General features: G+C 39.8%; 1 protein-coding gene across 17 annotated transcripts in view; it reads right to left on the bottom strand.

The window, feature by feature from the left end:
• Positions 1-24,298, bottom strand: part of ABLIM2 (actin binding LIM protein family member 2) — a 129,743-nt gene that overhangs the window by 5,789 nt on the left and 99,656 nt on the right. For 8 of the 17 annotated variants that reach the window (XM_038134510.1, XM_038134511.1, XM_038134509.1 and 5 more), the window contains 8 exons: positions 22,221-22,322; positions 20,847-20,900; positions 17,322-17,374; positions 16,572-16,704; positions 11,412-11,470; positions 9,411-9,465; positions 8,015-8,079; positions 7,762-7,842 (listed from right to left, as the gene is read on the bottom strand). In XM_038134510.1, the coding sequence (XP_037990438.1) occupies positions 7,762-7,842; positions 8,015-8,079; positions 9,411-9,465; positions 11,412-11,470; positions 16,572-16,704; positions 17,322-17,374; positions 20,847-20,900; positions 22,221-22,322 (602 nt within the window). The remainder of the gene's footprint in view (positions 1-7,761; positions 7,843-8,014; positions 8,080-9,410; positions 9,466-11,411; positions 11,471-16,571; positions 16,705-17,321; positions 17,375-20,846; positions 20,901-22,220; positions 22,323-24,298) is intronic. The other 9 variants (XM_038134514.1, XM_038134524.1, XM_038134525.1 and 6 more) reach the window with 4 other exon arrangements.

Raw genomic sequence — 24,298 nt, 5'->3', positions numbered from 1 at the left:
CAAGCAAAGCAAAGCAAGGAATTAATTCACTGCTTCCCATGGGCAGGCAGGTGCTCAGCCATCTCCAAGAGAGCAGGGCCCATCATGCATAGCAGTTACTTAGGAAGACAAAAACTCCAAATGTTCCCCCTTCCTTCCACACCCCCCCCCTTATATAATGAGCATGATGTCACATGATCTGAATTATTCCTTGGGTCAGTTTGGGTCACCTGTCCTGGCTGTGTCCTCCCAGCCTCCCATTCACCTCCCATTTCCCTGCCAGAGTGGAGAGTGAAAAGCAGAGAAGGCCTTGGCTCTGTGTAAGATCTGCTCAGCAATAACAAAAACATCTCTGCCTTATCAACCCTGTATTCATCACAAATCTACAACACAGCCCCACACCTGCCACTGTGAAGAAAATTACCCCAGCCAAAACCAACACTTAGGATTGTGGCATTAGTATGAATAAATCACAGGAAGATAAAATTGCAGTTCACTGGCAGCCATCCTGCAGGACATGGTGACCAGGGGGTGCTTCACAAGCATCCCTGCTCTGTGTCAGTAATTGGATGGGAGTCATCGTGTATACACCTGCTGATATAGGAAGCTCAGAGGATATCCTACTTCCTCATGAGTCAATATTGAACCAATGAAAGAACTCAGTGGATGGCAGCAGGTGATGAGTTGAAGACTAGAAAAATCAAGGTCCTAACTCCTAGAGGAATTTAAAACCTCAGGTTTGTTTCTCTTTTGCTCTTTGTTTTGCTGTTCTCATGGGAAATGACAGCTGAGCACTACACTGCCTTTGCTTGAATCTGTGGTGACTCTTTCAGCCAGTCTCTCTGAGGCCCTACTGTGCACTCTGTTTGATAGAGTGAAATTTTAAGTAGCTGTCTACTTCAATTCATTTTTATCGGAAATCCTTCCAACTTATGATTCACATAATCCAGAAATAAAAGCTACAGGATCTTCTCCACAGATTTCAGTATGAGAAATACTCAAAATAAACAGAGATTTATGGATAAAGGTTTATTCACAGGTAAGTGAGCATTCATGTAAATAACCAAGCCTTAGTTCTTCAAGTTGGTGCACAAGCTTTGCTGCTGAGATACAATCTTTTCCTATAGTAAGATTCAGGATTGTAGAAGTATTTCAACACTTAGAAAATAATAGCTTCTTCCCCTCTCCAGTTTTTCTCTTCTTCACTGCCCTTCCAACTCCCTTTTCTCATGCCTCTCAAGGTTAGCCCAAATAAAACTCTCACATGGCCAATCAAAATTTGCTGGAAATTTTTTCTATTGACTTTTGAATCCTCATTTTGCTTTCACAAGGTTTGCACTCTTCACCTCTCTTTCTGCTGCACTGCTGGGGCTCAGCAGGCTTTTCAGAGGTTTCTTCTAAGCCTGCTGCATGGCTAATTACAAAGCTGTAATTAGCCATGTGCACATTCCCAAGGGAATATTGAATGTTATGCTCATCTACAGCCTAATTAAGCTTCATGCTCAATAAATATTTGAAACTATTAAGTAATTATGTGATTGGGGAGGGAAAGTTAAGAAATGGCATGAATTGCCACCTAATGAACTTCAAAAGGTATCAAAAGATCACTAGGACAGCTCTGCTGATCAGAGGATAAGGCAGCAGGCACCTGCAGTTACCCCAGATAAGGGCAATTAGGGGTAACACAAATAGTTGGAGCCCTTGTGCAGCCAAGCCTTGCAGAAGCTGTAGATCCCCCTCTAAGAAGCAATATGGGTGCCCAGAGGGGTTCCCAGGTACAGCAGTGTAATGAAGCAGTGAGGAAAAGAGTCTGAGAGCCTTCCTCATGCCCCTATCACCCCAAGCACCTCTACAAGGTCCTCCTGGATCTGGGGCTTTATCTCATTCACTATTTCAGGGTACCATGAAGTCTCCCAGAGAAGCTGCATTCCACTCAGCACTACCACTGCCAATCTAACCTCCTGGGAAACATCACAAGGCACATCTTCTATGAAGAAGATGAAGAAAATCTTCTGTAGGAGCACTGTACAGCCAGTATTTTGCCCAGCTGAGTCATCCATAAAGGTACAAAAAGCTGGGACAATGTATTTCTCTCAGGTACATGAGCATTTTATCTAAATAGTGTTCACACAGAATATCTCTGATGATAACCTATGCTACCATCTTATCATTCAAATGACCTTCTTCATTACTGACATTGACATAAGTCATTGCCTCCAGCTGATGGCTGCTAAAAATGTCTGTGTAATTAAGAAAATAATTCATTAAAAAACCCCAAACTTGGAATCCATAATAAATTATGAAAATACAAAGAAGACAATGAGTTTCAAAAATTTCATTTGTTTTAGGCACAAAATACCTTATTCTTAAAACAGATTTTCCAGCTTCCCTTAGTTTGGACTTCAGTGCACCTGTAATATAAATGTTCCACATCTAACCTCTGTTCACTCCTACAGTGTTTCCACTCACACAGAAATCACTTTTCACATCATATCCCATCAATTCTAATGCGTATTTTCATTCTATAATGGCTCATTTTGTAAAAGGCTTTGAAATCTGATGTAAACATGCATCACTGATCACAACACAAGCACATGCCTAGAATGAGAAACACCACACGTGTATTTTTCAAGTTTAACAGTGTGAAATAGTTCTACTGAAGTCAGTGACCCACACTTTTTCACCCCAGGTTATGAGCTTTATTGTGAAGTCAGTCTGTAACCTCAAACCCAGCCCCAAACTGCAAACTGTAAAACACACAGCATTTCAGTCTTGCTCTCGTTTTCCCCATCTGAGCTCCAGAGGAGGTGGGACACACAATGCTACTTGTATGAATGACATCCAGGAGCTTGGGGTCTTAAAAATTCAGGCTCAGTTACTGGAAACAAGTCCTAAAATGGTTGAAGCCCAAATGGCTGGAACCCAGGGCGATTGTTGAATGAAAACCAGTGGAAAAAATGTTATCCCTAAAGCAAATCCAGACAAGCAGTTCCAGGAGGAAAAGCATGTTTGACTTAAAGTGAGTGCTCTGTTCAAATAAGACCACACCCATGTTTAAATCTCTTCATTTCTGTTTACAGGAGAACAAGGTGGCAAATAGAAGTTTGCTACCTGACATTCCAGAGTACTTTTTCCTTAGCAATTGTCTCAGTTAAACAAAGAATGAACAGGCTCAAACAAAAAGTGGAATAATTTACTTTCTACTGCATTTGACAGGCATGAATGGATAATGCTTTTAAGCCTTGACATTCAAAAGAAACAGCTAAAAAAAAACCTAAGACACATTAAGATAAGGAAGTCATATGAAAATACTAAAACATGGTTTCCAAATGGAAGATCCTCACTATACTGGCTTTCAAAACTACCAGCCTGTGACCACAAAAGTAATCTTATACTCTGTGATAAAAGCAACTGCAGAAGGAAAAAAATATATAAATCCACGCATTTGGGCATGAACTACCAATATGAATGTGCAATGTGTGCACTGAACCACATTGTTGTGACTGAAGAACAGGCAAACAAGATCCAATCTAAGATAAAAGTATCAAATGGATGCTTTTAGGAGCACAAGGCTCAAATGATAAAGGCATTCGAGTACTTAAAAGAGGTTGCAAAATATTTGAAAGTGTCTGTAAGCCCAACTTTCCTTGAGAAGCATCAGGTAAGGAGTGCCAATGTGTACTATCCAAAGGTAATGTTTTAGTCCTGAAAACTCAGGACTTCAAGTTGTCCAAAATGGGGAAGTTTGGTGTAGAACACTTATAACTGTTGCATTAAAAAAAAAAAAAGGATAAAAAGTTCCAAGATAGACCAAACTGTCTATATTTTTTCAAATGCTATTGCAGCAAACTCACAAAATAATCCAGTTTTCTAATTATACTATATCTTCACAGAATATACCAATCTAGGCAACTTAGAGACTTACAGAGGTCTTCAAAGCAGGGTCAACTTTAAAGACCATGAAGACTATAAAGACAAAACAGACCATGTTCCTCAAGGCCTTTTCCAGCTGTGTTCTGCATGCCTTCAGGGGTAAAGATTCCACAGTCTCTTGGGCAACCTGTTCACTGCACTGCTCTTCCAGTGAGGAACATTCCCCTTACATCCAATTGTAATTTCCTTTCCTGCAGCTTGTGACTGTTGCCTCTTGGCTCTCCAGGGCCACCCTCTGGGAAGGGTTTAATCTGCCCTGTAACCTCTTTCCTACAAAGGTGAGTTGCTGTTTCATTTTCAGCTGGTTTCCCATCAGCATCATCAGGTTCTTTTCCCCAGAGCTGTTCCCCCCATCTTGTCCTGATGAATAGCATTACTTGGTCACAAGTGCTACAATGTGGATTTATCTTCACTGCATTCCATGAAGTGTCTGTCAGTCATTCTGCAGCCTGGCCAGGTCCCTCTGAACAGAGGCTCTGCTCACCTAAGCATCAGCTGCAGTTCCCTCATGTTCATGTCATCTGCAGACATGGCGAGGGTGCAATTCCTCTCCTCCACCCAGGTTATATAATCCACCCATGTTACTGCTTGGTTGTTCACATAACGTTATGTGAATGAACTTGTTCTTCACCATTTCCTGTTAGAATAGCTCACGGGAATGCTGCTCTGTTCATCTAACATTACAATAAACAGTACTGTGGTAGAGAGAAACTCCTAAAAAAATTCCTCGGCCAAAGCCTTATCTACTGTAAACTCCTTGCATTTCTAATCAGCTTATACAAAAGTGAGATCCAGGCTATTTATTCAAAAACCAAAGTGTCAGTAAGGTATTTAAAAAATCAGCAGGCTGCTCATTATAACCACTTCTTGGCGCTGCATGTATTTAGTTCACTGTTGGCATAAACATCTCCTTGGAAGAGCACAAGGAACTGGGTACTTCTGTCTCACTGCTGAGTTAAGACAAGCAAACAAAAACATGCTGAGTGTTTCTATGCTTAGTTACACGTACTTTTGAGGAAAGAATGACTATTATTTGAATGCATTTATTACCAGTTGAGCCATCCTAATCTCTAGATACCTCTTGGGCTTAGAAAAATATGCATTTTTACAGGAAAATACTTTTTATAATCCTTAAAATAAATTTCTTGCACAACAGTGTAATCTAGAAAATACTCATAATGGGAGTGAAGTTAGGAAAACACTACCACCCATTAAACCCCCACCCTCCTGTGGTCCTTGAACATTAGCCAAGGTTTCGTTGTAGCCTCCCTTAATTTGACCCCAGGAGCTAATATCACTGACTTGAGTTCTCTTCTCCTGATAGGAACACTCAATGTAGGAGACTTTGCTTGGAAGAGTGAATCATAGACAAACAATAGTGCCCCTTCCATGACATCTATGATGGATCATTCAAAGTTCACAACAAACTGTTTCACAAAGAGGAGGCTGCTTCAAGTCAAATTGTGAGATGGCTCTTAAATAAATCTACCTCATGCAAACTTAGTCGAACTTATTGCTCCTAAGTGGATCAGGAAATCAGAAACATCACTTGTGAGAGAGATATTCTGTTGACAGCAGACACAGTAAGACTGTTTGAGAGCTGATATGAAGCACAGAAGTTCTAGGTCTCCTTTCACAGACACCAACTTTACCCTTGGCCACAGCCATCACACCCAGGAACTTGCTCTGCTTTGCAGCAGCAACAGCCAGGTGAGGCTTCAGCCCACACAAATAATCAGAATAAAACTGGTGTATTAGAATAGAACATGGATTTTTTTCTTAGGAGATTTTCCTAATATATCACTCTACAGCTTGGATAATACATGGACTTAGCACTGCTACCATTTCTGTAGGTGAAATCCAGCCCCTTCACAAGTGACACTGGATGTGCAGGAAACCTATCAGCTGGAAACCAATTCAGATTGGAAACAGCACTTGCCTCTTAGAGATCCCAAGCATTGAATCATACAATCTAGCAAGTGTTAAATGGACCTCAAGAAAGGGTGAAATATAACCTTAGTACATGCTTTCAGTATTTTCAGTGCTGTCCTCAAAAGCTTGAAGATACCAAGGTATATGAAGTGGGCTCTCCACTAACAGACAGTAGCCTATATCCACATTTCTCAGCCTGGTCTGCTTCTGTGCAAACCTAAAAACCCACATAGTCCTGGGCTCCCTGAGTTCTGTGTCCTGCCCAAACCTGAAATCTGCTGGGTGTACAAGTCAATAACTAAGTTACTATCTTCTACTTCTGCCACAAAAGGGAAAAAATGATAAGCTGCTTTTCTATGCAAAACTACTTATTTGCAGGAATTCTGTAACACAAAAGAAAGGGTCAGGAAGGAGGGGAAGAGGCTGACAGGGAAGGCAATGGTTTGTGCCTGTCACTCAACTCTGCGTATGGTTTGAATGCGTAGATGAGCAACTGCCTCTGCTCTTACAGTAGTTAGAGTGCTATTAAAACTCTGCTAATTTAATTGTTTAAAAAACTACCAATCCCTAAAGACAGTCTACAAAGGAGTCCTTCCTGCAGACACTATGTTTAGCATAGTGCAGCAATCAGCAGGACTGGCCTGGTCCCCTCACTGCTTTTCTGGTGCAGGTTTGAAGCAGATCTTGTTTATTGTTCTTTTTTGCAAACCTCTGTGAGATCTTTGAAGTGGTTGGGCTCCTTGAGCCAACAGGCTCTGTGCTGCACCTGGTATGAGACAGACTGAACAGCTCCAAAGTTAAACAAACAGCAATCCCAGCTGAGGATGGTGTATGAGTTACAGATAATGGCAGCCAAGGCAGGCATCATCCATCCAAAGCAAACTCTGTGTTGTATTAACAAAGCAATTTAGAGCTGCATTTGCTATTCAGACCAGTCTGCTGTGTTTAAACAGAGACTCTATTCTTTAACACACACATACACACGTGTGTGTACAGATATATATGAAAGAATCCTTTACAGGGTATGTCCAGAGGAGCATCCCTCCAACTCCCTGCTGCTTTTTCCAGACTCATCATGCTTTTTGGTATTGCTATCATGCCTTGCTATAAACCAGACTTAAAACAGCACATAACTGAGGCTCTCTTTTCCTTGCAATCAAATCAACACTACTTGTTGGGAAATCAAGTGACAAGCACATTCAAGTATTCAAGAGCATAACACCAATTTCAAAACATAGTACATGTATGCAGATTTGGTAAATTAATTATTTTTAAAAACTGATCTTTAATGAGGAAATTTCTGCTCCTTCTAAGTTTTTCTTCTTTTCTTGTTTTAAAAGTAAAAATCAACCTTGGGAATTTTGCTTGAACATCAATTTCAGGATTTGATCTTTGGAAACTCAGCTTTCTCTTATGATAAATTATATCTGCACTTCTTTATCTTAAGCAAGATGTGGATGGTACAGCAAAGCTGTAGTAGAGTGACCACAGATTACACAGCCAAAGGAGAGGCTGAATAAGACAACAGACCAAACAGAGGTCCATGTGGTTTCAGGATAAATTGAGCCTTTTTGTAATATTTAGGTTATTCTATGAGGATGTTTTTTATATGAATTCAAACCAAAACAAACTTCATGTTTTCCCATTGCCCATCTGAACTTCCAATACCTTGTAAAATCATCCAAAACTGATGGGTTTCATCAGTATCTTTGTAAAACACCATTTGATCAGGCATTTGTCAGTTTTTTTGTCAATTTTTTAGTTAAATTGCCTACATACTGACTTTTTTGAGAAAAAAAAATACAATACATAATGTCATTCTTCTCTTCTCTCTTTGTTCCTGTTACTAAGGCACAGGCATATGCAGGATAGTAAGCAAACAGGAGAAAACATCATTCGAGCAAACATCATTCCTACCTCCAGCCTGGTCCTGTCCACATCCTTGGGCAATTTCACACGAACTCGGTTTGTTACAATAAGGGTTTCATAGGGATAAATCTGTTAAAAAGACAAGAGCATATGAACTCCAGCTGGACCCAATTCTGAGGCATGGAAATGGTGGTATGAGGGACTTACTAAAAAAATGGTACATACTTGCATCCTGATTTGACAAAAATTTCACTGGGACAAAAATTAACAAAATGAAATAAAAGAAAGGAACCCATGTAACCTTGCTAGGAAGTGCTGAATCTGATTGTTCTTCCAGTGCTGGAAAAGCCCTTCTTACCTTGTATTCTGCAAAAGAATGAGAACAGGTTCACAGTTTAGAATTTCTAGCCATCTTTTGGTGTCACCACAATGAACATTTAGGTACATCACAAATGTGCTACGCTACTACAGTTCTCTCTTCTCAGTAGCTGTTGGATAACTGCATGCATAGTAAGAATTTGACCCCCATGCCCTAAATGCCTCTAACACTGTCTATTACCAAAGCAATTGTCCTGGAAATCAAAGGCTTGTTACAGAAAATCCATCTCCTGATGCCATTGGGTTACACGGTGAGTGTGTCTGGCAAAATTGGATATCTCTTTTTACAGGAGGCTTATGTGCAGAGTTAAGTCAGTCTGTCATCCAAAACTCCTGCCCTTATTGTTCTTTACTGAAAACAGTTAAAATATATGGATTATTAAAGGCATGTCAGTTTGGAAACATAGATGAAAACCACTGAGATAATACGATATTACAAGAAGCCGACACCCTGCACTTGGGCTGACTGAAGTGGGAATAACAATATGGAAGAAAAGATGATTTGGGGATGTGGTAACAGTGACTCCTGGATCTATGTTAGCACAAGGGAATTCTAGTTAGGTCAGTGTATGACTATATATGATATAACTACACAATGTTATCTATTCACAATGGTGATTAAATGCCACCAGGATAGCCAAAAGGTTTTCACAGACCTCTTTAGGGTCTGAAATTAAATCAGAGGTTGAGTCTACTTTTCAAAACCTGTACTTTAACCTATTCAAACATAGAGACAAAAATTTTTATCAACACAGAGTCATGAAGTGAAGCATTAGAGTAAGATTTTTAAAATGAGTTAAAGCATCTTGGAAATAAAACTTTTCAGCTGCTCTGAAAATTCCAACCCAAGTTCCATATTAAGTGCACAGTCCACTTAAAACTGAAAAAAAAAAAAAAAAGAAAATACTGCAAATAAATTCTGCATTTTGAACTTTGCACTTTTTAACCACATTGTAGAACAACCAAGAAGCACAATGGACTTTTTCCAACTAAACTTGAAGGATTTATTATCTTAAATTTCCTCCTGTCTTTGATATGAGACTAACACCACAAGGCTGTTGCCACATATCAAGGATCCTGCTGTTGACTCAGCCTGGTTGCACCACCCTATGATGCAAGACTTCTGTCAGGCCTTTAAGTTGGGATAAGTAAAAAGAATATTCTTTGTGATAAACATGATACTGAGCTGTGTCTCTGGCTAGTCATTATTATGTGAACTACAGGAAGAGCTCAGAATAGTAACCTTTATGGCAATATGTTAATTAAAATCCTCAAAGGGTGAAAACACAAGGGGAAATTATATTGCAAAAAAAATGTACCTTTCATCCCCCAGCTTGCATCCTGGTCCGTTTCATATTGGCCCATAGTTTCAGGCTGACAGAGAAAGAAAGAAGCAATGTAGCAGCAAAATACACAAAACCCCCACTCTGAATATTGCTGAGAGAAAAAAGAAACACATGGAACCCAAACCCAGATCCTTGCGTGAGAGAAAGAGAAATAAGTCTCATTCAAATTTGACCTAATTGCTCAAGTAAGCAAGGTAACACTGAAACTGTCACATTCTGATGTCTTATTGCCATCACCACAAATCACTTCTGCTGCACTGCAACTTTTCTCCTTCTGCTTCACACTGCTGATGCCACTGACCAGGGAGAACTCTACATATACCATACATGTGCTCTGTTTGAACCACTGTCTTCTTCCTTTGCTGAAAAATGTTATGATGAAAAACAGTACAGGAGATCAGAAAAGCACTATTATATGATTTTTTTTTCCAAATATCATTTTTGCCTGCTAGAGTATCAATGGTGTGCACAGCTATGCCCACAATAACCTGCAAGGCTCCTTGTTGTTTGCTTTTGGGGTTTTATTTATGCAGCACTAGGATGGCCGATTGGAAATAAGAAACCACAAAAGCTGGTCTGAACCTACAATCCAAACAGAGGTCATCCATTGTGAAAGGAATTTTGGCCTCAAGGATTTGACCATGAGCAACCTTTTCAACTCTCATACAGGTTTGGGATTCTGTATATGGGACAGATGCTGCCATCTGCTGCTCTCCCATCTCATTGCAAGGCATCCTGAGTGCTCTGGCCTCGGGAAGCCTTGGGATGGCTTTGGTGCCTCACCAGTGCAGTGGCTGGGCACAAGTCAGTGCCTTGCTCACTTCATGTTACTGGCAACACCTATTCTGAACAGTCAGAAAAATCTCTTGACTCATAGGTGGGATTAGTTTTATATGGACCCTTTTAAATTTCTAAATATTTTTTGACAAAATTTCAGTATCATTCCTTTCTTCAGAGAAGAATCCAAGAAACCAGGTATTGAAGCTACACAGACATAATTACTCCTGTAATATTAATTCAAAGGGATGGACATTTCAGCAGCTACTGAAAAATCCATTTAGCTACTCCTTCAAAATTTCTTTCTTTTAGTTCCTTCTAAAAGATTCTCAGTTTGACTCTTGTCACTGGGGAAGTTTAATTCTCCTCATATGCTTTTGCAGATTTCACATCTTCCTTTGGAGAAATAAAGGAATTTGAACGAGGTCCTCTCCATGCAATTTGGACACAAATCAATTCTTCAAAAGGTAGGTGCACATGCACCTATGTATTGATCATTACTATAAACCATACTGGTTTTTCACCTAACAGTATAAGCCATGAACTGAGAATCCATAATGCTAGATGCCAGAGAGGCCACATTGTCAAAGCTTCCTTTTCGTTAAAGATTAATAAAAGTTGCAAAGAAGGATTAAAAAATAATTTCTCGTCTGTTCTGATCATAATTTTGTCAGATAATTTTCTTTCAAGATTGCTGATTGTCATTCAATCTTCATTGATCCCTCCCTGCCTTCAAAGTACAATGGCTGTGTGTGAATACACACACCACACACAGACACACATGCATACTAGAAAAAACAGAACAGATGGTTCAAGGAATGCAATGGATGTGGGCTGTTCCACCTTTGCTCTAAGATCATTACTTGCCTAATTATAGGCCTGTCTCTATCATTAATTCAAGCTATCCTATGACTAATATGTGCAGCCTGTACATTTTAGATCGTTTGTTTTGGGAGGAGAATCAAGATTCCCAGTTCTCACAATGAACACAATTAAAAGGAGAAGCCTCAGTCAGTCTCACTCTTGTAGAGAGACAAACTGTAACCCACTTAGGGAATGAATCTGTCAGACAGGGCTGGCAGACAAAACACCTTTGAAGTGTTATTACTGTGTAATAAACTAGATTTTCAACTAGTTACTGAGTTGTCTATTTATGAGACCTTATTCCCTGGAGAGTATATTTAAATGTGTACCTACCTGATGTAAGCCATTCTTTCCATAGCCAGGTAGAGAAGCAGACTTAGAATATGGAAATCCTGTAAAAGACATAATATACTGCTAAATCTTTCACATCCTGTAAAAGACATAATATACAGCTAAATCTTTCACAGCCTACTAAAACAGGGAATCCAAGAAAACATCCAGAAACAGCAATTATAAGATGAAAGCAAATATTCTATCAATGAGATGAGATATAACTGACCTGTGCTCATCTTTTCTCCGTATTTCACGCACATGAACATGTGTAGCAATATCTAGAAACAGCAGCATGCCAGGGGCACAATGTGGAGGGAGTTGTGGGGCTCACATTATGGAAGCCTCATGCACTTACATGATGCAAAGCTTGTGATTTGAGAGATTGTGAAATCTCTGCCTTCCAGATTGGTGCTAAATCATAACTTGAACTTGGGATTAAAGGAATTTAGATAATCACTTCTGAATGTGCTATATGAGTTCTGGGTTATGGTTTTGTTTCTTAAAAAGATGGGTTGATACCCTACCACTTAAAAAAAAAAAAGAAACAACACCTTTTTTTTTCTTTTCTTTCTGTGGAACATCTCTTAGAAAAAAGCAAAAATGAAGATACAGCAGTGGATAAAGTAAATCAGCCAGAGTATATATATCCAAGTGAAAGAAAGTTTTAAGATGGAGAAAACTGGCAAAGTGGTGTTACCATGAATAAATTATGTAATACAGTGATGAAACTGAGTGTGGTCATTATGAGCCAACTGATATGCCTTAATTTTAGTATTAAGACTCCAATAAGAAAGTTTAAAAGTTAAACAACAGAAGAACAAATACATGTGTATCAAACATTCCTGATTCCAGTGTAGGACATTATGTAAAACTGGTGCAAAGTGTTATACAAGTCAGATAGCTCAAAGAATTGAATGTACAATACTTCTTTCTGTCAAAATTGTTAGCAGTCTGTGTCCAAAGAGGAATGCAGGAAGGGAATCCAGACCCCACTGGATTAATAAATACCCTAAGGAGATTATTAGTAATAAGCATGCAGAAAGAAAAAGCAAAAGATGGATCAGCAGAGAGCTCAAAATGTGCTGAGATAAACTGAAAACTGCCAGAAGTCAAGCTGAGTTGAACACTGAAAATGATATTAAAACAAATAGCAAAAGTTTCTCCAGCTATCCAAATAAAAAGAGAACAAGGCAAGAAGAAATGGGATCACTGGGAGTTGCACTGTGTCAGTACTCAGCACTCAGCAAAGGAGAAAGACAGCCCAGGTAGGGCTTGAGCACTGAAGGAGTATTTCATCCAGAGAACAGATAATGCAGTACTGAGCACGGATGAAAAGCTAAAGGAGTAAGAGCAGGCCAGTGAATCACTGTTATGATGGAAAAAAAAAAAAAAAAATTCAAAGCACTTAATGTACTTAAACAGGGAGCAACAGGCTCACATTGAATTGCGAACCAAGTACCTCCCACCACTGGAGAAGGGCAACTACAGTTTAAGAGAGGAAAAAAACCAACAAAACAAAAACCTTATAATTGCCTGTTATGTGAATGGTAGTGCCAGCAGAGATCAATGAGTAAAATAATAGTTGAGCAACAGAACGCCTGCATCTGCCACAAAGCTGTCATCTCTGCTCCTGCCTGGAAAAAGCTGCTATGTTGGACACCAGCGTGGAGAGCAATCTTTTGGCCTTTTGGCTACAGAGAAAATGGGCTAGTGGGGTTTGTTTTGTCGCTAAATAACACTCGGTCACCGAGGAACACCGCCCCTAGGTAAAGAGGCGCGGGCAGCAGAGGCAGGCAGGCGCGGAGCCGCCCCGGAGCCGCCGGGCTGAGCCGCACCCCCGGCGCCGGCGACACCGCGTGGCTGCCGGGAGAACCGGAGAGCGGAGCCCGGACGGCCCAAAACACAGCACTGAGAGCCGGTGTCCTAGGCTGACTATGCGATGCTTTTATCCCCAATCCCCAAAACACAGCACTGAGAGCCGGTGTCCGAGGCTGACTATGTGATGCTTTTATCCCCAAAACACAGCACTGAGAGCCGGTGTCCTAGGCTGACTATGTGATGCTTTTATCCCCAGTCCCCAAAACACAGCACTGAGAGCCGGTGTCCTAGGCTGACTATGTGATGCTTTTATCCCCAGTCCCCAAAACACAGCACTGAGAGCCAGTGTCCTAGGCTGTCTATGTGATGCTTTTATCCCCAGTCGTCTTGTTCTGTTTATGCTGAATAATGAGTTTTGCACCTTTAAGACTTGTTCCAGAGAGTGAAGGGGGCAGAGAAGAAGCACAGTTTGTTTTCAGACACTGCTCTCACTGCTCCACATTCCTGCTCTGGGACTGTGCTGCCTGCGGATGGACAGACAGCGGGACAGAGCTCTCCTTTGTTTTAGTTAGTTTTAGCTAGCTGAGGCAAAGAAGTTCCCTGGACTGTGTTTTTTTTTCCTTTTTCTTTGGCCCTGTTTAACCTGCTCTGCACTGAACACCCAGCAGAGCACCGGCAGCTGCACCTGTGGCCGCCAGGCCGGGCCTGGGCCGCGGCATTTGCAGCGCCAGAGGGACTGATGAGAGACTGAGTGAGCTGAGCTGCAACCTGGAGAGGGGACTTTTCTGAGTTTGTCATCTCTTTTGGAGCAGCAAGGGGTTTTATTGTTTAATATTGTTTAGGTTTTATTGTGTAATAAACAGTTTTTTCCACTTTTCTCTAAGGGGGTGTTTTCTCCTGAACCGGTTGGGGGAAGGGGCCAATTGAATCTGCTTTTCTAGAGGAGCCCCTTTGGCGATTCTCTCCCAAATTTGCCCTGAACCAGGGCAGCCGGTGATCCAGCTACCCTCCTCTGTGATTAGACACTGTCTGAACATCAGCTACCCTCTGCAGGGGTGTGGCTCCCTGACGCTGCCTCTCAGCTCATCATGGACACATCAACAGCAAGGGTTACATGCCTTCCTAGATGCCTGCTTTCCTAAATACACAAAACTTACAATCATCAATTATGGTAAATTATTAGCTATTACACATCTACGTGTAAAGAAACAAGACCCATTTTCACAGATGGACGTAAGGAGACACACACTCCGCTCCTGCCTGTTGACTGCACAAGCCTCACGCTGATGTGCTGTGTTGTTAATTGTGTTCTTCTGGGCATTTAAGTAATGCAATGTGGCAAAATTTCTTCTAGAGCAAAACAACCCTTCTTTGGTTTGTTCAGAGGCTGGACAGAAAAATGCAGGGCTTTTTGCTCAGTATATCTGGAAACATCACTACCAATTCACAGCCTGCTAACTCCCTCCACTCTGCATATAACCACTTGGCACCAAACCTATGCCTAACTATTTTCTCCGATAGTCACTGACTATGCCACACGAATGGGGCTGAAAGCCAGAGTTCTCAAGCAGAAGTGCAAGAGGTAGAGATGCCACTCTTCTGTGGCCAATGGGGGGCATACATGACAGACTATGAATGTTCAGAACTAAATAGAGAAACACTGGATAGAGAAGGAATTAATTAGTATGTCCACAGGTATTAAAACAGTCAGGTAAGTGAATAAAAGCATAAGGAAAGGAAAAGTGTAAATTTCAGGAAGATAAACTTCCTCAATGTCATTTCCGTGTAGCTGCTAATTGGGTGATGGGGTCAACTTTCATGAGGGACAGAGAAATGCTGATAACAAGCAATGGAAAATGAACTACAGAACCTATACTGGCAATAAATGTGACATTGACCCTGACACAGAGGTGTGAATTATCTATTGCATTTCTAGTTTTGATAGTTCCACATTCCCAAGACAATCAAAGAAGTGCTAGTATAGCAGAGTGACAGGTACAGCAACATTCTCAGGGGAAAAAATGAACACCATATATGTTCCTGTATAACAGTTCTTGGTGTGCTATGTACTTCTCCCTGCTTAAAATCTGCACGTAAGGACTGGTCTCTCAAAACATGTGTAGAACAGCATCAGATCTACTCCATAAAGCTTCCAGACATACCCCATGTGTGTATGACAATGAAAGGTTTCAAATGTGGGCTATGATTTACAGATGTTAAGTGTGTGAGGTGGTCAGACACAGTTTCCCCTGCACAGGGAATCCTGTAGTACACCTTGTGCACATGTTTGTGATTTCTAGTGAGATTAAGTTATCAAATTCCTTTTAGACCAGTGAGACTGATAACCTAAAATAAGTTTTCTTCTTTATCTTGTTGCAGCTTTGTGACAGACTTTGTAGCATCTGTTTCCCCTCTTCCTTGCATAGCTAAGCCATAATTTCCTTAATATAAGTTGATGGAGCCAACTCTCACATTACCAAAATGCCCACAACACTGACATCCTAGCCCTGCTGCCAGACATGCCTTGCATTGGGTGCATTCTTTTGGAAAACTGCTTCCCCAGCTCGCTTACCCTGGATGACCTGCTACTGCTGCATGGGGTAAAAGTGAGGAGGCAAGGAGAGGAATGTCCCAGTTATTTCTTAAAATTCATTAAACTTATTTTTTGTCATGTATGTAACTTTAAAGTAAAATTCAGGCCCAATAGTAATGCTTCTGACTTGCTGAAATGTGTAATAAGAAATGTGTAGAAGATGTTTCTGGTACTGACAGCTAGCATGGGCATATGGTCTCCAGGCCAGTATTCAGTTACAAAATTATTCCCTTTCCCACCTGGAATATTTATGTGCCCTTATAACTGTGAGTGATAACAAAAAACAAACAAACAAAAACCAAACAAACAAACAAACAAGCCTAAGTAATCTCTGAAGCAAGGAAATCTTTATGTGTATCATGATAGAGAAGAAATGGCTCCATCAATATTCAAAAAACATAGTTTGTGACAAGGATTAATTAGCACAAATGAAAAATCTGCTTGATACTGCCATCCTGTCTACTGAAAATGGGTATATAATAAATGGGCACTTTTGTGAGAAGTGGGTTTTTGTGGTAAGGAATCTCTGCTCTCCAAAGAGACAACAGTTCATTTACACAGGCAATGCTGCTCCTTTCACTAATAAGAGACTATAAACAATTTCACCATCAAAGTCTGGAGGCACTGAACGCTCCCAAGCCACGGCACCACAGCCAAATGGGTGTGGTGGTGGCAGGGATGAGGCACAAAGGCAGCCAGGGAGCTGTGTGGCTGGGGTGCAGCCCAGCCCTGGGGTGCCCAGCACTCACGGCAGTACTGCGCGGCCGTGCCCTCCTGCGCCCTGTCGCTGCCGGCAGTGAGCGACAGCGACCGCGTCTCCGAATCCGGGGAGTTGGTTCTGGTCTCCACATCCCCTTTCAGGATCAGCCAGCTGCTCTTCAGCTGCAGAGAGGAAAAGCCCGTTACAAGATACAGGATTTAACACCTGGAGGCAGTTCTCCTGCCTCGGCTGTCTCGTATGCCTTGTGAGCTGCTCGTCTGTTAATGCTCACTGCACCTTGCACCACCCTTTGTCAAATTATGAAAGCTGACTATATGGAGAATTAGACATCACAGCTACCAGAAACTTTTAATTTTCAGCTGGGCTGAGGATAGTTTCTCTGTTCATGAAGCTGCCCACTGTGCCCCACTTTAGAAGATGCCGTTTTCTTATAATGTCATTTTCTTATAATTAATCTGCTCTTGACCTTTTTCTTCTAGTTTGATATGCACCCTATGTCTGCAGGATTAGCTGAATCACCAATGTAGATATTGAGACGCAGTGAAAATCCATAGTTTATTGCTCTTAATCTCAATATCCCTACTTCTCTTTACTGTATAATGTACATTCTAAACCCTTTGGGTCAGAGATTAAGCTTTTCTATGTCTTTTTGGAAAGACCTAAAAGTAGTAATGATTATTTAAATTATTTAAAAGAATACTTTTACATATGAATGTGTTTTAAAAACCAGTAACTTCAAGAATGATCAATACTTCCTTTTGTTCTTTCTGATCATTACCTTTTTACTGTCCTGATCCAAGCTTCCATCTTCCCCTTCTGATCTTCTTGCTGCTGTAAGATTAAAAATAACTTTAAAAATTTGAACAGAATGAATATTATTTTTTGTTTTCTTTTTTGACTAGTTATGTTCCAAATATTTTTAAGCGGGAAGAAAAATCAATTTAAAAAAAAACAGAGCTTGACAGATAATTTGATGTGTAGAGCTATGGTTTCTCATATTAATCAAAATAATTTTGAAATTATTACAGTAATCCTCATCCTTCATGTATACAGTGACTTTAGAGAATCTATTCCTGCTGGATTTTGAACCTGCATTTTCAGGAAGAAACTACTTTTGGGGAATGATTGGTGGAAAAAAGAATTGTACATCATAACTCAGGGACAAATTTCTATGGCCACCACACACAGGGAAGCCACTTCCCCCTTCTGTGCTACAATGACCATGAAAGTACAAGTAGTCACACAGATATTTTGTAGTCAGCACACGTGGGTCTCCTGGGATCCCAAAGAGGGCAGACAATCACGGTAAAGAAAATTATGAACAAACTTGGCATTGCCTCTTTATAAAATATGCATGTGAGATTGTGTCAGACTCTAAAATTCTAAATTCCTGACCAACCAGTTTTTATGACTGTATTTTCCTCTTCTGCCCATATTGTCCTGTTAAAGAATGTTTCCCAAAAAAAGTTGCTGATGTTTTACCATTGGGTTATATCCTTGTAAATTTCCAACTTGCTGAGAAGAAAACTGAAAGCCTAAAAGCTCTTCATTAGATAGCTCCCAACCCTCAAATGTGCTTTTCCTTGTCTTTTATTTCCCAGGGTACTGTTCCAGACACCGAGTCACACTCGAGAATCTTACAGAAAGTTTTGTGCCAAATTTCACACAATTTCAGGTAAGTTCTTAGAATTTGAGCCCTACTTGCCTTTATATTGCTCCGGTTAGTTTGGGGAGAATTTTAATGGTGCAAAACTGGAATAATGGAAGGACATAGCATAACTTTAAGCCCATGAGAAATGAATGTGACAAGAGGGTTGTCTGCAATGCCTGAGAAAAATGACCCCGTGCAATGCAATGTAGACAGAAAATGTAATTATTATTAAGAGAAAGAGTACAATAATACAAAAGTTAATTTCATCTCAGATGAGATTCTTAGAGACAGAGAGAGAGGAGATTAAATTGCACCATTAGAAGTGCTGGAAAACTCCCAGCAAGTTTGGAAAAACTCTGCCCTCTCCAGTTCCCCAGCCATTATGTCTGCAGAGGATCTGCCCTGTGTCTAAACAACACAGGTGAAAGGCTCCACCAAAAGCATTTCAGTGTTATTCTGATGCAATTTCTGGTGCCATTGTACGGCTCACATCCAAACCTTAACTGGTTTAGCTGGGGTAGCTAAAAAGTGACAAACTGCCATAAGGAAAATATCTGTAGGTTAGAGGTGAAAATCTGGAGCTGTAGAGGGATGGGCTGCTTCCCCCACTTCAATTTAGAGTGGGGGGGGGCGGGGGGGGGGAAGCTGGGTTACAAAATGTGAACAGCATTATGAAAAAGGCTTTCACAGTTATCTCACAGCATCCTGATAAGGGTATTTTCCCAAGATGGCAAGGTGCTTCTCTGAGGAAAAAAAAATAGGAAGGAATATTCAAATATGACAGATGAAGAATAAAGTCCCTCCACTGCAAGAAGAATCTAAACCTGGTTCGCAGATATTTTGGGAACACACTCTAAACTGCAAGTCAACAAGTTATTCCAGGTTATGTGTACAGATCTTGCTCTCATTAAATCAGAAATTTGTATAGAGGATCTGATGCGTTTTTGTATATTTTATTTTGTTTCAAGACATTGATGTTTGCAAAGGAAAAACACGCCATGCTTGATTCAAGATTTCTATTCAGAAATTTCAAGAAAGTTCCACAAGATCTTGTGAGTATCTGACTTCAAAGAGATGCAGAGGACTTACAGCCAACATCAGTGAGGGCCATGAGCCCCTCCCAAGTTCCTGAGAAGGCTTCATATAACACATTGCTGGCAGATAAATCCAAGTGCCCTGAATTTCATCAGTACTGAGCATTAGCTTCACCACTACAAGGGACACTCAGTTCTGCCAATCCCAATGTGATTTCAAAACTTTTTTAGTAACTTTGTGTTTTAGAAATGTCTGAACATCATTCAAACACACACACACACACACAACCATGCAGGCTCTTACACTCTTCACTTTCCAACACCAGCTCTGAGCCTGATCTCTTGCATGTTCCATTCTTGCACCACCTTTTTCTCATTCTGAAGTTGGTTGTTTATAATAGAAACACAGAAGCTGTGGCTATAGCAGATCTTTTGAGTGCTGATGTAACTAAAACCTTTTAAACCAAATGTTTTGGAAGAGCTTCTTGCACTTCTTGTTTTAAAGAACATTTTTGTGCTTGTTTGTTCAAACTTGGTCTCTTCAACAAAGGAATGTTCTCTGGCTCCTTTTCAGTATGAATTAGTTCAGTGCCCATTAGCTTGAGGAGCTGAATCATCAGCTGCTCATGTGTTCATGCTTTAGCTGGAAGTCCTTGCAGAACAAAAAATAAATATTTTTAAATTTGATTTTCATTTGTATTATTTTTATTAGAAGGAAAGTTTATTGATTTTTGTTGCTGTTGCTGTTTCTGGATTTTATGGTTTTTGGTTTTTTTTTAGTTAGACTAAATTATGTTTTGTCCTCTGGTAGAAAAAAAAAAAGTATTTCCAACATAATCTTTATGAACGCCTATAATCTAGAAAAGAAAGTTTAAAACATATATTCTTGTTAACCTGTTGAGATTGCTGACTCGCTAGTTTAATTCTCTGCTCAACTTCAGTGATTACGAGGACAACTCCATACAGCAGTGCAAAACTGACATAATCCAGCCTTCAACAGACAGCAAACTAAGATAAAAATGCCCAGCCTGCAAATATAAAGCTGTTGCTTAGAATCCTCTTTACAAACCAAAAGTATCAATAAAATTAAATTACACAGCCAGAATACAGGATATCAGAGTCCTATTATCAACTTCTGTAAATTAGTGAAACTATGCTGACTTACACTACATGATTGTTACTTTGCATTTGTTCATGATTTTTCCAAACACCATTACAATATTCAACTTTTTTAGTTGTATTTTTTTTTTCTCAGCCTGAGAAGTTACATCTAATGATTTATATTGAGGAGCAGGCACAGAGGGGCAGGAGAGGGCAAACAGGGCATGGAACAGCAGTCAGGGTGTAACACAGCACTTTATGTGGCACTTATTATCAGCTCTGAATCATCACAACATATCAAAATACCAGTATCCCAGTTCTGGAGAACTTACTGTATCCTTGTACATCATGTTACACAAAATGCTATTTAATTTTCATGTCACTTTTTCTCCTTTTCTATTAGAGGTTATAGGGACATAATGAAATGGAAAGACTACAGCAAATGAATTTGGGAGTCAATACACATTTTTTGCAAAGACACATAGATAAAATTGCAACAGAGAAAAGCAGACTGTACCATGCTGTTTGTAGATAGGAGGTTTCCTATAGATGTTATCTTTTACGCCAGTGTCTGAGGAAGAGGAAAGAGAAAGGAAAGAATGAAAGAGTAAGCAAGAAGTTCAGACCACACTGCTCTTGTCTCCTCTCAGCAACAGTAACAATGCAATAACTTCAGCAAAGTCTATGCATTCATTCAGTGTTTTGCCATTCACTGGTTATTAAAAGAGAATGGAACTTTATCCATCATATGCTGAAAATCTTTATAACTACGTATGCAACATAATCCCCCCCACAGTCCCTCAAAATGCTCTAAGACATCTTGAGTGTCATCCATTTGGTGATATGTAAGTGGTTTCATCTGCACTACCAGAATATACTGCATAATCAGCAAAAAGGAAACTGGCACACTTGCCACTATTTGAAATTCATATAGGAGTACAACAGGCTACCACCACTGTCACAACTGGAAAAGGATTTTCTCCATTGTGTATAAATAAAGTGTACACGTTCAGGTATGAATGTTTATACTGTAAATACAAACTGTTATTTTAGGAAATCCTATAATTTGTCTTTACTTTGAATTGTATAGCTAACTTGGCTTTCCAGGAATTTTCTGGAAGCACTCAGAGCCACAGTATAGGGTTCCCAAATCATATTGTACAGACATCAGATTTACTCAGTACTGTGGACCTGAGCAGATAGAATTGCTAATTGTGGTCTGTTTACAGAAAGATTAACCACAGAAGCTAAATGTGAATAAATAAAGGATTACAGTGAGGAGGTAGATGTGTTAGCAGTCAAAAAGCTGAAAGGTTTGGATGTAAGTTTAAAGTGCTTGTTGACTGAACTAGAAAACAATAGAGCACATTTACAAAGATAGCCACCATGAACCTCCTGCAGTTCTGAAGTCTTCCAGCTTCTTTCAAAATTTGTTACTATTAATTAAATTCAGATAATAGACTGATAAGAAAAAAAAAACAACCAAACAACAAAAACCCCTTCAGTCATTCCTCCTGCACACAAATTCAATACATCTATGCAGTTATGGCACTATAAATCACAGGATCATAGAAACATTAAGGCTGTAAAAGACCTCCAAGATCATCTAGTTCAGCCACTAACCCAGTGCTGCTGTAACTTTATACTATTGGTAACATTTTTCATTCTGTTCCTTCTGTAAAGCAATTTTTTTAACATATAGGTGCATGAGCACACAGTTTTCTTTTATTTTTGAGACGAAGCTTAACAACAGATATTCACTTAGTACACATTTTCTCTTTCTGCACTTTGAAATTCACAAATCAATGCCAAAAAAAAAAAAATTTACATTCAGAAGAGAACAAACAGGTGCTAGAAATTGAAGATCAAAAGCTAAGCAGTTAATGCCTACCTGGAATATGGAAATGCCTAGGAGCCTGCTGATAGACAGAAGGTGAAGATTTGCTGTCAGAGTACATGGATAAGCTTGGAGTGCTCCGACCACTTTCACTGCCTCCAAGGGGAAGAGCAAAGAAAGCAGATAAAAGAAAAATGGAAAGCAAAGTAGAGTATTTCAAGCATAAAAGCTTGTTCAGAATGACTTGTTAATCCAACAGTTTTAAATACATGTTTTTGTAAAACCCATTCTTTTTCCACATAGTATACTGGCTCCGTCTCCTAACACCTCATCAAAAATGACTATCTGATAGATATCAGATTAAGATGCCCTACTTTGAATTTGAAGTGAAAACTTCTCTTTTAATGATGCTTTAAAAAAAGAAAATCAAAGGATAAGAACATCCAGAATCTTGCAATGTGTTTTGCATAGCCTTAACTGAATAATCTATTGATCAAGTGTTTTAAAACTTAAATGCTATGGCTCGTAGCCTGCCCCTGAAACTAGTAATACATAATTCAGTAATGTTTAAATTATCTCAAAACAGAACTAGACCAAAATATAAACATCATAGTTAAGTAAAAAAATCCTGCACATATCAGTGACAAAAAGAGATGCTGAAATTCGGCTTTCAATTGCAAACTTTTCCTACAAGTAACATGCCACAGCATTTTTATGCAAACAAGGTTGGATTATCAAGTCATGGATCTATAATGCCATAGTCACTTCACCAAATTTCAAGACATACATAGGATTTTTCCATATTAATTTTTCCACTTGTTTTTTCAAATGCTTGTTAGGTGTCATTCATCTCCTGTTGGCTTATTTCCCTGAAGCACACTCTATGGCATTATAGTGCTGCTTGGCAAACAAAAAAGTAAAGCTCTACTTTTTTGGGACTTGTAAAATCCTTTTAGTTTACAGCACTGTTAAGCAACTGGAAGCAAACATGACATTTATTCTTACATCAAATGATTGTTAATTTGCTGTTATTGTTTTAGTGTGGATGAAGCACAAATTTAATGCCTGGAAATGATGATGGTGTAGCAAGTTTCTCTGGGGTAAAGTGCAGCAGCTCAGGGCATTAGATCTGCAACTGGGTTCTGCCTTCATGAAGGAGATGTTTCATAACCACAGAGCTACTGGGTTACCAGAGCTGTCAAGGCCATGCCTGTGGAGGTCTTTGCTGACACACAGTGGGTGCATGGCCATCCCACTGCCACCAAAGCCAGCCTTGCCATGCACCACTGAGGGCAAGGGGACAGCGCCACCAAGCTCAGTGGGAGCAGAGACAGGACAGACGAGGTCAGAAGAGCTAACTAATCCATCACTAACGAATCCATCCTAAATTTTGTGTGTCGTGTTCACAGTAGACCAAAAATTAAAACTCAAAAGCTGTTCAGCTGCAACCACTCAGTGATTTCTTGTTGGAAAAGTGTAATCTGGGACATTGAGAGATTGAAATCCCAACTACAGTTGCTGAGAGCCTATGGTCCTTCCAAAATGTTAAGAAAAAGTTATGGAATTACTAAGAATCTGGTGCATCACCATGAGCTTGCAGGCAAGTAGTCCTCACACAAGAAACCAGACAATTATTCAGTTTCTTGATTCCCACTTTGCACTTGGAAGGAAAAAGTGGGGACAGGTTTTCACTCATTTATGAATTCCCTCTTTCCCCCTTTCTTTGCTGCTTGCTGCCCAGATTCCTGCCTATCCCTATTAAACAGAAGAACCCTCCATGTCACTGCTAGATACTTAGTAAAATAAGTTCCATTAGACCTCCAAAATTCTTAAAAATTTTGTAACTTCACTCAAATTAGATATTGTTATTGGATTTTTCTAATTTAAACAAAAAATGAAAGTTCTCAAGCAATTTCCACAGTGTATTAATCCCTCATTTACTTTAAAATTAGCATATTATTAAAACATCTATTTATATATGATCTGCATGAGTAATCACGTCATTGAGCAGTGACCCAAGGTGCTGGTATTGTACACACACAGAAAGTCATTCTTCAGACAGGGTAGAGTGCCAGCAAGGAATCAGGAGGAAGCATTAATTAAGAGGAATAAACTTGTAGGAACACAAGATA

The sequence above is a fragment of the Motacilla alba genome, chromosome 4, assembly GCF_015832195.1.
Source record: "Motacilla alba alba isolate MOTALB_02 chromosome 4, Motacilla_alba_V1.0_pri, whole genome shotgun sequence".
Classification (NCBI taxonomy): Eukaryota; Metazoa; Chordata; class Aves; order Passeriformes; family Motacillidae; genus Motacilla; species Motacilla alba.
Note: the sequence above shows the minus strand (reverse complement) of the source record. Positions and strands in the feature narration are given on the sequence as shown.